Raw genomic sequence first — 16442 nt, 5'->3', positions numbered from 1 at the left:
TTAATAATGTACTGTGCATTTTTTTATGTTCAGAGTCCTGAAAGTGTTTTGCCAGCACCAACCACAAAATCCCAGGAACAGCCAGTAGCTGTTCTTCAGCCTCAGCGTCAGATTCAGGCTCAGTCGCAACCTCAACAGCTTCACTCTCAGTGTCAGCCTCAAACACAGTCCAAAAATCAGCCTAATAATAGAGTTGCTCCTACAACAGCAACATCTCCAGAGCAGTCTGGAGAGAGGCCTTGGGAATCTATGAAGCCTGTAAATTCTCGAATGGAAAATATTAGCCATCATCAAATTCATGGGACCACACCACCGCCGCCGCCTGTTCGTTCAATTGAAAGTAAACTAGCAGCAGCCGCTCTGTGTAAAACTGAAGCTGCCAGTGCAGCCCCCTATCATTCTGTGGTAGGAGAGGGATCTATGCCGACATCATTAGACGACACACTCCCTCAGCCTCAAACATTACAACGCAAGTCTTCCGTTCATCTGTCATCTTATGTTTATCACGCTAAAGGAGAGACGGGCCTAATAGAGCCAACTGGAGAGACCTATTACCATCAAAGACCAACCCCTGCTGGGCCATCGTCCATGGGTTGTCGTCACCGGCCTGACAGCGTGCCCCCTCATCTATCATATGTATCAAAGTCAGAACCCCAGATTCCTTACAGAGCCCATGGTGATGGTCGCTACAATACAATTGGTCCAAGGTCCTTACACCAGTCAATGAAATCTCGTGAAGCAATGAGGAGTGAATATATTTCCCCAGGATCACTTCACCGCAGCCATGGTTACAGCTCAGTGGATGGACATGCTGCATATCCAACAATCCGCAGGGTTCACTCTCTACATGTTCCGCCCACCTCCATTCGGTCAGCACCAGTAACTAGAACAGAGGTTCCTCCAGATGACGATCTCTATTACTATCAGCGCCCAGTCTACCACTGCAAGTCTTACCAACAGCCATCACAAGCGGAATATCATGTGACACAACTGCAACCTTATTTTGAGAATGGAAGAGTCCAGTACCGCTACAGCCCTTACTCTGGGACTCACCCTCTTGATGTTCCCTACTATGATGTGGATCCTTACGGCACTGTTCGTCTACGACATTTTCACTCATTCAGTACTCGTGACGCTGGTCCACACCTCAGCAGGTCAGGGGCCAAATCAGGTGGCTGTCACTACATGTCACGACATGCCATTCCTGTGAAAGAGCATACATTTGTAAGTAGGGACCTGCCCCCCTACCATGGCTCAAAAGGAGCTGTTTACTATGCATGGGATCCAGAGGAAGCAGAAAGGCTACGGATGCATTCTATACGCAGAGAAAGTCGGACCAGGCAAAAGGTGAAAGTTCCCATAATGTCGCAGTATGACAATGTTGGGCCCTATATGCCAGGTGATATTGGGGGATTAGAAGTGCTACATCTGCGCAGTAAGTCAGACCCTGGTAAAGCTGTGTTGGTCACTGCTGAAGGAAAAGATGGGAGATGCAGTGTAACACCTGGACCTCAGCACGTCTCCAGACACCTGATTTCGGACCCAGACGTCCTCATGTATATGGAAACCGAGAAACACTGCCAGGGAAATGGAATGGGAGATAGAGTTGCTGCACCCAAACAAAGTAGCTCCAGGACCTATCAATCCACCCATCCACATCTGTCACAACTTCCCCCACGGAGCTTGCCACATCTATCAGAAGGTAGCCATGTTGAGTCCAAGTGTGAACCAGGAGACAATCAGATGAGTAAACCCTGGCAAGAGCACCCAGACAGCAAAAGCTATCATGCTCGCTATGAGCGAACAGATCCCGAGAGACACGTAGGAAGGGTCAAAAGCACCAGCAACAGTGAAAATGACCAGAAGCCAGCCCCTATAAAGCCTGTTCCCCCTCCCAAACCAGAGAGATCTCATAGTGTTAGAGAACGGCATCACTACAACCAACCTAATCCTTCTCATACCCAGGAATCCTTTTCTCACCAGTCGCATGGGCAGAGACAAAGTACTGTTACTCAACAATCTCAGTATGATAATCTGGACGATTATCATCCGGTACCTCATTCACAAACCCCATTGCCAAACCGCAGTGGTTTGAGCTTGTACAATACCCCTGGGTTCACAGCTTCACACAATAATCGCGCATACTCCACTGCCTTGGGACAGGGTGCTTTTATCCGTGCTGAGCTTGCCATGCAGAGGCCTGAAGCAGAGATTAATGCAGAGTAAAAAGGATGTGTAAAAACAGACTAATATGTTGGGATTTAAAATATTGACAACAGTTTTAAAAGGTTCAGCAGCCTCTGCAGGACAGTGGACTGTTATGACTGTATCCATTTAATTTCTTCACATTTTGTAATGTGTAAAATGACTTTTTATAAAGGAACTGAATGTACCACGATTTCTTCAGTAAAGTAAAAAGCCACATTGAGACATAAGAAACGTGGAGGTCATACTGTAGATACTGTATGTGATTGACAAATGGTACAATTACCTGAACCAGAAAAGTAATGTATATTGGAAAAAATACTACTGGTTATAAGGGAATTTTTTATGTTCTGTTTTGTTATTATTCTGGGCTTGGGTCTGATTTTGGGATAAAGGTTTGCATTTTAGAAATGCATGTAGTCTATCTCTTACAGAACAGTTCTGTGTACCTTGATATTTCTTGTGTACTTTAAATGTTACAGTAATGGTGGAGGAGAACATCTGTGTTAACATCATAATCTCCCACTGCTCTGTGTACACAACTAGGCTATGTTATGTAACTTCTCGTACTTCTCTGCCTTTGGTTTTGGAGACCGAAAATGTGCAATCTCATCATTTGTTCTCCAACTGTGCCATATAATATTACTGTTATACTATATAAGTATTTTTGCTATAAATTCAATTAAACAGACTAGATTTTAATGGTAAGGATACTGTGTGAAGGACCAAATGATGAATGAGGTTTTTGAGGTAGTTGAGGATGCATTCCTGCAGTTGCCTGATTAAAGAATAGGTTAAGAGAGCCAGTAGGTCGACCGGTGAGCCTTGTCTTATTCCCCCCTTCAGAAACAAAAGGCAAGCAAAAACGCGTTCCTGACTGTACTGTATGTCTATGAAGGGTTTCAGTCATCCAGGTTAATGAATGTGTACTGGTAAAGACATTGAGGAAGAGCTAGTATGATCTTGTAGACATTTCATCACTGATCTTCAGCGCTTCATCTGCTGAGCAACTAAAAATTCCCCAGTTTTTAAACCTCTGATGATCACACAACATTGGCAGGTCTAGAGGTGTAAATTGGTGTGAGCCAGCAGTTGATCACAAGTCTCGGATGATGAGTGCAAAGGTGCCAACATTTACAGTTTTGCCATAGAATTTATTTTTGACCCATTGGTACAGCAGTACAGGAGACATATTTGGAATATAAGATAAAGGAGCAGTCACTCCAAATGCAAATAAAAGAAGAACAGTTCATAAACAGAGGAAGAATACAAGACGTGAAAGAGTAAATCAGTCTCTTGAGCCCAAAGACACCAAGTGGGTGTGACTGGAGGAAAAAATAGGGAAGCTGCTTATTATTAATTAGAGGTCAGTCTGGAGCTTCTTTGCTGCACATATTGGGGAAAATTAAGTGTTCTCCACATTTTTTTGCTAGCAGTGTTGATGCCTTTGTAAGAGGAATGTCTTCAAAATCATACTACAAGCTTAGTTGCATTTCTTAACTTAGATATAGGCTTATAGTTACAGAGGCTAGCAGTTGAAATGTAAGTTAGTTAGACACATTTTCAGACCAGCACCTTGATAAAATATTTTCTCAAATTGCATTTCATCTTTTAAGGCAAAATTTTCCATTGGGACCCTTTGCTAAAATGGGCTGCTCATTTATTTTACTTGTATCAATTGTGCTTTACATGTATTTCATAGCACATGTTCTGTGTGAGATAAGAAATTTCTCATTTCTCAAAGGTAAATATAAATCTTATACACATAAAGAAAATAGAAAATGGGGTTGTGTTGGACACACCAGATGCATGTTTCTATTTTGTTTAAATGTTGTAAAGGTACAAATTCATTTTTGCATAACGTTGTGTTTTAATCTTTAGTTCACTTTAATGGGGTTGGGATGAACACTACAAGCGACCTTTTACACGACGGGTTTGATTATAAGTGGTATTGCCCTGCCTCTTGTGTCACACTTTCGTCAGGTCTCACCAATAGTCTTATTAAATTTTTTTTTTTTTTTTTTTTTTTTTTTTTTTTTTAATCATTATGGTCCACTTGTATGATTGAATTTAAACTGCCTTGTTTTTTCTTGTTTTTTTTTTTTTTAGACTGTGAAAATGATGATTGGGTGACTAGAAAAATGCGAAATAAAAACATATGTATAGCATTCTTTATGAGACTAATTTGACATTTATGTTTAGTTTGCTGCAATAATGAGAGCCTTAACCTTGAGCTAAAATGTCAGAGCCTCATTCAGCATGATATGTCATGTAGATGTTGGCAGGTAAGTGATATTGTGACACTGTACAGCTCAAATTAGTCATTTCTGTAGAACATTATGTTGGAAAAAGTTAGAATTCTCCATATCCTTGATTTGAACAGCATTGTGCCATCTTTGCAATCACAAATAAATCATATGGCCCCCAATATTTTACACAGTACAGGGATTTTAATCCCATTTTTATTTATTTATTTTTTTAATCACATTTACACAGCAGCGGTAGGTTTACCAGCACATTTAACAATCTGATTTTACACAAGCTTTTATTGAGTTTAACTGTCCAACAAATGTTTGAAACATTAAATCATCCACAGGAAAGAAGAAAGTTGTGAGCTCTGAACAATTCAAATGGACAAAGTTAGCAGACCAGATTAAATAAGGTATAACTTAAATATTTTTATTTTATTTTACACAATATCTTAAAATAGTGAGGTGCTGCTCTCTATGTCTCACCATTTAAAGAAAAATAATTGTGGAAAGTTGATTATTTTCCTATAACACCACATCCGTGAGAGTTGTATTCCTCATATACCCAGTAATTTGTTTAATTATTTTTAATTTCTTTATTCTAACATTTAATGGTGTGGAGCACCCATAAACAACAACAGTTAATTCTTAGTGTTGCTTATGATTATAGCATTCATAAACAGATGTGCACAGGCTGGCCAAAGCCTGCAAAATCATTAATACCTTAAGTGAATTCATTTTACAGCTGGAGCTCAGAACACTGGGGCTGCATTCTGATATAAAGTTGAGGTGTAACGTTTAGCAGTTTGAATGAATAGTTATTTTGTTTAAGGGAATAACTGTAATCTTCCAAACAGTTGATTTTAGGAATATTTCCACGTTGATACCGTTAGAGATAATACTGTAATTTAAGGAAACGCAAGACCTTTTCATTTCAGAATTTATGTAAAAACATTTCTTAGCCATAGATATGTTTGCATTTACATATCTAAGTTTTATTTGAAGAACAGCAAATGAACAAACAGCCAGACACACAATACAACTCAAAAACTTGCATTCAACCTGATCAAATAAAATTACATCGAACCAGTTATGTCCCAGTACTTGGAGTATTTTCATGCAAACTTTGCAACGCCAAGTCAGACCACTTCATTTCTTGCTCTTTGATGGACTCCGTGGATCCTCCATTATCCTGTTCTGCTTCTGGAAGTTCACTCTAAGGAATAATGAAAACAGAAACTCAAAAGTCACTATTATCATAGTTCTTACATTTATCACTCATCTCTTACACCGTATATGGCCAAAGGTTTGTACATACCTGATCATAACAACCAGAAATGTTCTTTCTGAATAGTGTGACTAAAAGATTTGTGCTCCTTCATGCATTAAGCAGGAGCATTGTCATGATGAACCATGTTTGGGCTTCTTAACTTGCAGTGAATGAATGAGAGTGTGTGTGTGCCCTGTGATGGGTTGGCACTCCGTCCAGGGTGTATCCTGCCTTGATGCCCGATGACGCCTGAGATAGGCACAGGCTCCCTGTGACCCGAGGTAGTTCGGATAAGCGGTAGAAAATGAGTGAGTGAATGAATGAACTTGCAGTGAAGGGAATTAAAGCCAACTTTATGGAGGCTGACATGAGTGTAATTGTCTATAAACATTTAGCCATAGAGTAGATTTTAAAGGTCTAATGTATTCTGTTGTAAAAAATGAGATATAAAAAGTTGTAGAACTTCAATAGAACTTTTCATAGTTAATAATGATGTGGATTAAGAGCTGGATTATGATGTGGATTATGAGGTGGACTCTGTGAAGTGGGGTCAGAGAAATGTATTTGACTGCTTTAACGTTCAAAAAGACATCATCCTGAAACTGATCATGAGTGTTGTGAAGTTTACCAGAGGAATCGTTACATCTTCATAAGGCAGCCGGTCTTCCCTCCAGGCATCATCGGTCAGATCCAACACTCTCCCGTCCCTCTGAACCTCACTGTCCATCGGCCAAGCTGTGAGAAAACCGCCACAGAAAAACGCTTTAAATAACACCATCAACATTATTGTACACGTTTCACTATAAACATCCATCACCTTTTAAACCTAAACAAAAATAATCACGCAAAAATACTCCGTCTCGTCTCGCCAAAGCAAAATCCACCTAGCAAGCGTTATTTGCCCACCCGTATTCCGGAATCCTGCGCTAGGATTGGCTACTCAAGTTCAGACCTGTAGGAAATGTGAATTTATTGGCCAATCACAGCACAGAGAGGTGGGGTTTGTATTTTACAGAGGGGTAAACATAGTTACAGCTTATCAAGTCGCTTTTTTATGACGTTTTTCCGCCTCTTGTCCCTTTATTTTCCAGTGAACGTTGACTTCATTATTATTATTATCCTCATTTATTATTATTATTATTATTATTATTATCGTTGTTGTTGTTACAGGGCATATTATGCTAAATAAATGCTTGGATCAAGGCTAGTTTTCAGAATTCCATGACAATGTTTCTTTAAATGGTTCCTAAGATCCGTGACCCCATGAGCAGATCGCGTCTTTGGCCAATCAAATCTAAGAAAGGTGATTAGATCATGCGGAAGTGCAGCGCTATTGGCTGCCTCTGTGTGCTGTAGCGAATCAGACCTGTGTACAGAGACCATCAGTGACTGATCTCTGATCTGATCTGAACAGGTAGGACAGCACTGATTACTGCTCTGCTTAGTTCATTACACTCAGATTTTTATATTAATATGATTTTGGTATAAATGTAGATATATATATATAATTTTCTGCAAGGCAAAGTCCAGGTATATATCAGGTATGTGTTATCTTTTCTATAATAACAACTAACTCACAGAGACTTATGTATGTCATTTGTTGATATTGTAAAGTTATATATTTAACATTCTCTAAGAAGGTTTCTTGTGGTATAAGATGAATAAAAGACATCTGGTTGTGCTGTTACAGGAGAATAATGAACTTCAGGGTGATAACAGTAACTGTGCTTTATTTCAGGCTGTACTACATCATAAATGTTTTCTTCTTACAAAGTTCTTTTGTCCTCTAGTTCATGTCACAGGATCAAACATGGACCTGGTACTGAACTTGGCTGACTCTCATTTCTTCACTCCGTATGTGTACCCGACCTCCTGGCCTGAAGATGAGCCTCTGCGACAGATCATTGGGCTGCTGGTGGTCACCAACCTCGGCGCTGCGATTTTGTACCTTGGCCTGGGAACTTTAAGCTACTACTTTATATTTGACCACAATTTCATGAAACACCCTCAGTTTTTAGAGGTCACGCCATTTTTCTTTTAGATTTCTAGATCATAATGTGCAAATAACATATGAGCTTATTAAGCTGATGTCTAGCATTAATGATCACTAAACATCGTCACAAAAGAGCATTGAAGAAATCCTGGTGTAGATTTTTATTTAGATCCTTAATGAGCAAGGACCTAAATAGTGACCGTGATGAGGAAAAACTTCTGCAGACGACATTATGGGTAGAAACCTTGAAACTGAGAAGGAAACCTGTCCTTTTCTGGGTGACACCAGATTGTTGGATTATAGATCATTGTCTACTATGAGTCAGAGTGTGTGTTATGTGTGTTGACAGGATGCTTAGTACAAGCATCATGTTCTTTATGAGTGGTAACTTAGTGGTTAAAGCATTGGACTACTGATTGGAGGGTTGTACTTTCAAATCCCAGGACCATCAATTTGCACCTCTGGTCCCCTGATCAAGACCTTTAACTGCTTAGTTTAAAAAAAAAAAAAAAAAAAAAAAAAAGAAGAGCTAAAATGTAAGTCGCTCTTCATAAAGGCATCAGCCAAATGCTGTTAATGTAAGTGAGTATTGTAGAAGTTCTAAGGTACAAATACAAAGTGAAATATACCATGTTATAGAGTTTTTGGAGGAGTGTAAATATTTATATGTGTAAATATATATATTAGTGTCCAAGTAGGCCTAGTCACAGCAGCAAAAAAAAAAAAGTCAAGATGGAATCAGGATGAATCAGGCATGTCCTTCTGGCGAGAGGAGCCACATTGTCAGGATCTGGTGCTACATCACATTCATTTCTGTTTGTTGCTCATGTTTCTGATTTTGTTCTACTGTAGCTTTGTTTTGAAGCAGAATGGTCAATAGCCACAATTTTCCTAAACTACTGATTTGATTCTTAAAGCATTTCCCCACCTGAGATGAATCAATATCCAACACTGAATCTCTGAGCACGTCTGTTTCATTCTGAAATACTTTAACCAATAATGTCTATTGTCATCAGGCCAGGCAGCAGAGATAGAATACTGTAGGTCTAAGACTTGCTCTCCAGTTCCTGTCTTTTCAAAACCTTGCATAGTATTAAAAATAAACAATATCTTCCCTATAGGAATGTGTTGCTGATTTTTTATGGATTTTTAAGTTCCTGAGTATATTGACAGTGAGAAATCTCTGATGTTACCTAAGACTAGGTTTAACATATCAGCACCTCTCCATCAGAGCACTGACTAGTAAGTTGGGTCAGGGGTTTTAGAGCCAGGATTTACACTGTGATTGATTATAAATTTTCCTCGAAGATCCTGCTGGGTTTTATTTGAGAATGAGATGAGCCACTGACCAAATATATATTAAGAAGTGGTCAGGTGAAACCTCACAAAATTCCGATCTCTGTGACTATGTTTATTTCCATATACACAGTGAAACTGGTACTGATTTTTGTTCCATGTACCCAACAGAACCAGGTGAGACGCGAAATAAAGTATGCTATGACATCTTTGCCTTGGATCAGCATTCCTACAGTCGCACTGTTTTTTGCTGAAGTACGAGGCTACAGCAAGCTTTATGACGATGTTAGTGAATCTCCACTAGGTAAGTCTCTCTCTCTCACTCTCTCTCTTTCTCACTCACTCACTATCTCTCTTTTTCTCCCCCTCTCTCACTCACTCACTCTCTCTCCCCCCTCTCACTCACTCACTCTCTCACTCTCACTCACTCACTCTCTCTCTCTTTCTCACTCACTCACTATCTCTCTTTTTCTCCCCCTCTCTCACTCACTCACTCACTCTCCCCCCTCTCACTCACTCACTCTCTCACTCTCACTCACTCACTCTCTCTCTCTTTCTCACTCTCTCTCTTTCTCACTCACTTTCTCCCCCCTCTCTCTCACTCACTCACTCACTCTCTCTTTCTCCCCCCTCTCACTCTCTCACTCTCACTCACTCACTCACACTCTCTCTCTCTCTCTCTCTCTCTCTCTCTCTCTTTCTCACTCACTCTCTTTCTCACTCACTTTCTCCCCCCTCTCACTCACTCACTCACTCACTCACTCACTTTCTTTCTCCCCCCTCTCACTCTCTCACTCTCACTCACTCACTCACACACTCTCTCTCTCTCTCTCTCTCTCTCTCTCTCTCTCTCTCTCTCTCTCTCTCTCTGTCTCTCTCACTCACTCTCTTTCTCACTCACTTTCTCCCCCCCCCACTCACTCACTCACTCACTCACTCACTCACTCACTCACTCTCTCCTAACAGCAGCTTTTATTTTCTAACATTTTAAGTGACAAAGTTTCCTTTATCAAGTTTAATAATGCAAGTTTAATAATGATGTTGATAGAAGGTCTTCAGAAGGCTAGTAAAACACATTTATGTGTGTGTGTGTTGGTTTGTGTGTATTCTATTTCTACTGATATAACCCTGACTTTGCACTTTGTGCATCATCTCTGTGCCAAGACCGATAGCCAGTGTGAGATAACTCAAGTACCTCTGTGTCTTTGCTTTCTAAGCATTTAAACCAAATACTATGAGATGTAACCAGTAGCAACATTATTTCTTTTTATATCTTCTTTGTATATATATTACTTCTTCTTCTTACACATTACTGGAATGAATTGCTGCTAAATGTAAATGTTACACTTTAGGTTTACAAATGAATTTAAAACTTTAACCCCACCCCCATATGTTATTTAAAACCACAGACATGCTACAGATGATTCTGATTGTTCAGTAAACACTTTGTATATCTGGATTATGCTTTATCCCTAAAGCATACAGAACAACACATGTTATATTTCTTGGCATAGCAGGATCTTTATGGACAGAGGGATGGTAAACAGGTTTTTAAGAATCTGCCTTATAAACCTAAAAAATAAAACGTCTGGTGCAGAACCATTCATTCATTCATTCATTCATCTTCTACCGCTTATCCGAACTACCTCGGGTCACGGGGAGCCTGTTCCTATCTCAGGCGTCATCGGGCATCAAGGCAGGATACACCCTGGACGGAGTGCCAACCCATCGCAGGGCACACACACACACACACTCTCATTCAGTCACGCAATCACACACTAGGGACAATTTTCCAGAGATGCCAATCAACCTACCATGCATGTCTTTGGACCGGGGGAGGAAACCGGAGTACCCGGAGGAAACCCCCGAGGCACGGGGAGAACATGCAAACTCCACACACACAAGGTAGAGGCAGGAATCGAACCCTGAGGTGTGAGGCGAACGTGCTAACCACTAAGCCACCGTGCCCCCGGTGCAGAACCAATTTCTTTTTAATAGCTGTGAAGTTAATGTAAATGATGTAGATTTGTTTCACAAAAATTGTACACAATAAATGGACAAAACCTATGACATGTTCTTTGATGAATATTAAATAACGTGACTAAAAACACTGTAGGATGTGCTGTTAATTAAAGATAAAATAATCAGTAAAAATCCCTGCCTTACTCTGGGCCGCATCACATCACCCTGTGATTGAGTAACAGCACAGCACAAAATTTCATTCAGCAAATCTATTTTTATTCATTTATTCATTCCTTAATATCTTTTCAATAGCTCATTTTCACTTTCCTGTTCCTCAGGTTGGTCAGGACTGATCTTTAGCATGGTCTCCTTCCTGTTTTTTACCGATATGTGCATCTACTGGATTCACAGATTCCTGCATCACAAACTGATCTATAAGGTAATTGTCAGATGTATATATTCTGTAATTGACTCAGATATCAAAATTTCTAACAATTTAATTTCAACTCCTCTAAACTGGTTACAGAATTTCCATAAACCTCACCACATCTGGAAAGTCCCGACTCCGTTCGCCAGCCACGCTTTCCACCCTGTGGACGGCTTTCTTCAGGGTCTGCCCTACCACATCTACCCTTTCCTCTTTCCCCTGCACAAGGTACTCTACCTGGGCCTCTATGTGTTTGTTAATGTATGGACCGTCTCAATTCACGATGGTGACTACCGGGTCCCTCGGGTGATGGAGAAATTCATCAACGGAGCTGCACATCACACAGATCACCACCTGTTCTTTGATTATAACTACGGTCAGTATTTCACGCTGTGGGATCGCCTCGGAGGATCGTACAAGCATCCGTCAGCTCTGATGGGGAAAGGGCCGCTTGACTGCAACAAGAAGAGTTCATTAATGGGGCATGCTAACGGAAAAGAAGAGTAACTCACCACTGTTTACTGTTTAAGGCATGTCTTCTTCATCAAAGAAATGTGCTGTTAATCTTGTAGAGCAGGGATTCTCAAACATTTTGCAAAAACAAAAATCAGTTCAAAATATCAGAACATATTTGTATTGAAATGCCATTAGGTTTATTATTACAGTCCTTCATTTCTGTTTCTGCAGATGCTTTTCTTTATAAAACCATACATTTCTAGGAACCCAGGGTTTTAATTTGTTGTTTAATTTAAGTTAAACATGTTTAATTTAAGTTGTATGCTTTTAATTTTTTTAGAAAGCTAAACTAAAGCAATTGTTTTAGATCTACTTCACAGACCTTTTTTGGGATCCAGTTTTAAGAACCAAGGCTCCAGATAAATCCCTGAGCTTGAACACTAGTATATAAAGTTGAATGCCTTTCATCAGCCTTTCATTAATCTTTACTTTTTAATGTTGACAAACATAGGACACCAAGGATCACCAAATAATATATTCCTTACCGTTGTCCTTCTCACATGCAAATAATATTTATTGTGTGCTGCCTAAAAATACAATGAAGTTATGAAGATGCCTTAACAGTTAAGACACATTTCTTACAAACGATATGTTTATAATTATTCATAACAAGCTAGAGATAAAATAAATAAATCGACTCCACACCATTTGTATATACTCTATATGGCCAAAAGTATGTGGACACCTGCCCATCTCACACACACACACACGTTTCTTCCCCAAACAGTCGCTAAGATGTCTTTGTGTACTGTAGCATTTCAGGTTCCCCAAAACTGTTCCAGCATGACCGTGCCATGAAGACATGGTTTGCCAAGGTTAGTGTAGTAGAGCTTGAATGTCCTGCACAACCCCACTGAACATGATTGGGATGAACTGGAAGTGCATTATGCAGAATTGAGTGCAAAGTAAAATTGTCACTAATTTTAATATTCACTTGCTATTAAAGGTTGGGTAGCGGTGTGTTAATAGGAAGAATTTAGGCTGCGTTTTAGAGAAGTGTAAATGAAATGTGGAAAAGGGAATTTTAAATTAAATTATACACTATAAATTACTTAATACTCTTTAAGGAATAATGAGTGAATAAAAGCTGAAATGCCACAGAGTTTGTTCATGATGGGGTGTGATGTTGGGCAACAATGTTCTCTTCCGTTATATGACGTGTTACTATATTGCACGTGTAGTCTTTTGTTATACACTGCCTCGGCTGAGCAAGTACATTTACATGAGGAGAATTGTTTAAATTCGACATTTTTGCCTGAATTGTATCATTCAATATCACTTTCTGACAGGTGACCGTTCTGATGTTTGAGTATTTCAACATATTCAGCTACATTTCTTACTTTATTGCGCATGCGGATTCCACATTAATGTGTTTTATCCTGTCCAACATGCAGCATAAAGCTGAACAACCTCATCATTTGATTAAGAGATCAAGTTCAAATGTGTGTGAATGATCATTTGATCATTAACTGATCATTTGATTAAGAGATCAAGTTCAAATGTGTGTGAATGACTGAGAGTATGATTTAAAAAAAAATTTATATTTCCGATATAAAGCTTATTTTCATGGATTCTATTGCTCTTGGTGTCATTACTAATTACTAGATTATTGCTATAATATTTCTTTACAGAACTACCTGTAAAGGAGGCTTGTTTTATATTTTTCATTATTTCTTTTTATTTGAAATTGTTATTATAATAAATCTAAAAACACTTTAAACAACACGAACAGCACCTTTATGATGAATAAATAAATTAAAATTTCCTAATTAAATGAAAATAACTAACTAAATAAATGGTCAATTCTATTCCTTGATTTTCTAGATTTTCTGGCATTCTAAAGCAGTGTTTGTTCTTCCATAAAATGAGCAGTAGAGGGCGCTGTGGAATAAGTATTTATTCCAGCTGTCTGATCCTAGCAGCACGTTTTTCAACCCCACATCTTTTTCTTTCACAGAGACCTTTCAGCTTTGAATGCGTGTATGTTTGCTCTTGTTAATCGACCTCAAAATAACATGTTCAACATGTCTATTCCCTCCTGCTGCTTCTGATTTAAGCAGCCTTTTTGGGTACCTTGTTAATTATAGAGCTTTGCCGAAAATTACATTCATTTTTAAATATTGTACATATGTGCCTTAAGAGATAAATAAAGGCATAATCAGATGAGCTGTGTTTTTAATTGTTCGAATAAAACCAGCAAGATAACAGCTGCGACAATCACCATAAGCCAAATGAAAACATCCAGGCCGCTTAATTTGTATCTATGGCAACAGGTCTCGACTCTGAACACTTCACAAAGGCTCAGGCTGAGCACATTTACATAGAAACAGCAGACTGGATCAACACCACTCTCCTGGGGGATGCATTTACAGTTTGACAGGCACTTGAGTTTTGTGATACAATTTGCACAAGTCCATCACTTGTTCAAGAACGACCTCGTGGACGTTTTACCATCGTGCCACGTGGACACCTGAGTTTGAGTCGTGAACATGAACAGATGTGCACAGTTTAGATGAGAGTTTCACTTTGGCTGTAGCTGAGACAGAAAAGGCTGTCCAGCAGTCCTCAGTCTCATCACATCACATCGCCAGCTGACGTGATTAGAACATGCATCAAGGGTCCTTCTCTGTTCTGGAAAAACTTTCCCTGTCTGTCTCAACAGCTGAGTCACTGTGGGCTGTCTCCAAATGAAGACGGAAGACCTGCCTCTTCACTGGACAAAGGAACATTCCTACCTGAAGTACAAGCATCATGTTTATATTGAAATATTTGTGATGTGCTTATAGATGATGGAGCTCATTTGTAATATGTGATTTCGTTATGAGTAGGAGAACTAGTCGGTTGTCTGCTTTGTTGACATCACATTGTTTAATGCTCATGCAGTTACATTGCAGCTGAATAGTGATTTTGTTTTCAACAATATAGACATAAACAGACATAAAAACCAAAAGAGCTTCTCATCTTAACTTAACATTATTTATTTATTTTTTTATTTATATATTTTTTTTGCACTGATACACTGCACTAATGCTGCATTAGACCTTCCTCATGACAGAAACCTGAACATTTTAAGTACATTTTTGTATTTTGTTAGATCAAATAATTGCATCTAAATGTAAAAGGCCTTACTTTGTGTACTACTGGTGATATGCTATGTTATTTGCTTGAACTCCTGGTTTAGGATACCATCTTATTTTCCCTGGTAGGATTTCTGGCTGTATTTTCTTTGGATTTTCCATGTTTGAGGTCACAAATCATGAGTTATGACCTTTAGTCAAATGCAGCATTTCCTCTCTAACAGAGCTTTAGCTTGGTAGTATTTTTATGTTGCATTTGTCCTCTGACTATTTAAAGCCAAAAAATGCCCTATGAGCTCAGAAATCCTTCTTCTACACATCCGTATGGCTGCTCACAGCATGAACAGTGCACAAAGAAGCACCTTCTACCTTTAAATGAGTCACATTTATTCCCACCAGGATCAAGAATCTAGTGGAAATCCATTGCTGTAGAGTGGAGCTTATTTTATATATACAGTATATATATATATATCAATCACAGCAAAGAGACATTGATCTGCAATGTGATGTTCAAAATCACATATTGATGTGATGGTCAGATCTCCACAAACTGCATCACACTCCCTCAAATCCTTTAGTACTGTTCAGCTGGTCTCACCCTCTCTCAGGGTACGAGGACGGCTTGCATCAAGACTCTTCTCAGTTCTGGCATTGAGCTCGTGGAAAGAACTTCCAAACAGCTGAGACGCTGGCAGTCTTCAAAATACAGCTTGTAGGCATTCGAAGACAACCAGAAGTCCTTAATTTACCGCTTTAATTAAGAATAAAAAAACCACAAAAACTTTAAATAAAAAAAGAAATAAAAATGTGTTGCGTGTGTTCTTTTCCTACTGTATTTTCTCCTCAGCAGAGTTTAGTCTGTGACCTACTGAACCAGTAGAAGGATGTATTTATTGATAGAGACTTCAAAGCATTTGTATAAGTCGCTCTAGATAACAGCGTGTGTTAATACCGTAAAGGTTTGCAACATTCACTCACTCACACCCATTTTCTACCACTTATCCGAACTACCTCGGGTCACGGGGAGCCTGTGCCTATCTCAAGCGTCATGGGGCATCAAGGCAGGATACACCCTGGACGGAGTGTCAACCCATCACAGGGCACACACACACTCTCATTCACTCACGCAATCACACACTACAGACAATTTTCCAGAGATGCCAATCAACCTACCATGCATGTCTTTGGACCGGGGAGGAAACCTGAGTACCCGGAGGAAACCCCCAAGGCACGGGGAGAACATGCAAACTCCACACACACAAGGCGGAGGCAGGAATCGAACCCCCAACCCTGGAGGTGTGAGGCGAACGTGCTAACCACTAAGCCACTGTACCCCCCAGGTTTGCAACAGGTGTTAGTAAATTCAGTTGTAATGATCTAAAACAACTTTATTAAAATGTTCCACATTCAGCCTTCGCATTTATACATAAAGGAACATTAGGGGAAC

At 39.4% G+C, this 16442-nt stretch overlaps 3 protein-coding genes across 4 annotated transcripts in view; 2 read left to right on the top strand and 1 right to left on the bottom strand.

Annotated features, from left to right (window-relative positions):
* arhgap32b (Rho GTPase activating protein 32b) overlaps positions 1-4373 on the top strand; it is a 103197-nt gene extending 98824 nt beyond the window's left edge. The window contains exon 24 of the mRNA XM_060890358.1: positions 34-4373. Within this exon, the coding sequence (XP_060746341.1) occupies positions 34-2226 (2193 nt within the window). The 3' untranslated portion in view covers positions 2227-4373. The remainder of the gene's footprint in view (positions 1-33) is intronic.
* A 260-nt stretch (positions 4374-4633) lies between these two features.
* anapc13 (anaphase promoting complex subunit 13) lies at positions 4634-6671 on the bottom strand. The gene is made up of 3 exons (XM_060890357.1): positions 6542-6671; positions 6353-6459; positions 4634-5670 (listed from the first exon to the last, which is right to left on the bottom strand). Exons 2-3 carry the CDS (start codon positions 6449-6451, stop codon positions 5545-5547), a joined length of 225 nt encoding a protein of 74 aa, XP_060746340.1. The 5' UTR covers positions 6452-6459; positions 6542-6671; the 3' UTR covers positions 4634-5544.
* A 377-nt stretch (positions 6672-7048) lies between these two features.
* sc5d (sterol-C5-desaturase) lies at positions 7049-13489 on the top strand. 2 transcript variants are annotated; one of them, XM_060890353.1, is made up of 5 exons: positions 7049-7138; positions 7515-7744; positions 9185-9317; positions 11314-11414; positions 11502-13489. In XM_060890353.1, the coding sequence occupies exons 2-5, from the start codon at positions 7535-7537 to the stop codon at positions 11907-11909; spliced, it is 852 nt and encodes a 283-aa protein (XP_060746336.1). In that variant the 5' UTR covers positions 7049-7138; positions 7515-7534; the 3' UTR covers positions 11910-13489. The 2 variants fall into 2 exon arrangements, with proteins under 2 accessions (XP_060746336.1, XP_060746337.1); XM_060890354.1 differs by having other exon boundaries at positions 7131-7265.
* The last annotated feature ends 2953 nt before the right edge of the window (positions 13490-16442 follow it).

Source organism: Tachysurus vachellii, chromosome 17 (assembly GCF_030014155.1).
Source record: "Tachysurus vachellii isolate PV-2020 chromosome 17, HZAU_Pvac_v1, whole genome shotgun sequence".
Taxonomy (NCBI): domain Eukaryota; kingdom Metazoa; phylum Chordata; class Actinopteri; order Siluriformes; family Bagridae; genus Tachysurus; species Tachysurus vachellii.
Note: the sequence above shows the minus strand (reverse complement) of the source record. Positions and strands in the feature narration are given on the sequence as shown.

What these genes read in the sequence shown, in the direction of transcription:
- anapc13 (XM_060890357.1), bottom strand. Translation starts at nt 6,451, where the DNA reads ATGGACAGTGAGGTTCAGAGGGACGGGAGAGTGTTGGATCTGACCGAT. An exon ending in AAGATGTAACGATTCCTCTG is followed by an intron (nt 5,671 to 6,352) that starts GTAAACTTCACA and finishes ATTATTCCTTAG; the next exon opens with AGTGAACTTCCAGAAGCAGA.
- sc5d (XM_060890353.1), top strand. Translation starts at nt 7,535, where the DNA reads ATGGACCTGGTACTGAACTTGGCTGACTCTCATTTCTTCACTCCGTAT. An exon ending in AACACCCTCAGTTTTTAGAG is followed by an intron (nt 7,745 to 9,184) that starts GTCACGCCATTT and finishes TGTACCCAACAG; the next exon opens with AACCAGGTGAGACGCGAAAT. An exon ending in ATCACAAACTGATCTATAAG is followed by an intron (nt 11,415 to 11,501) that starts GTAATTGTCAGA and finishes AACTGGTTACAG; the next exon opens with AATTTCCATAAACCTCACCA.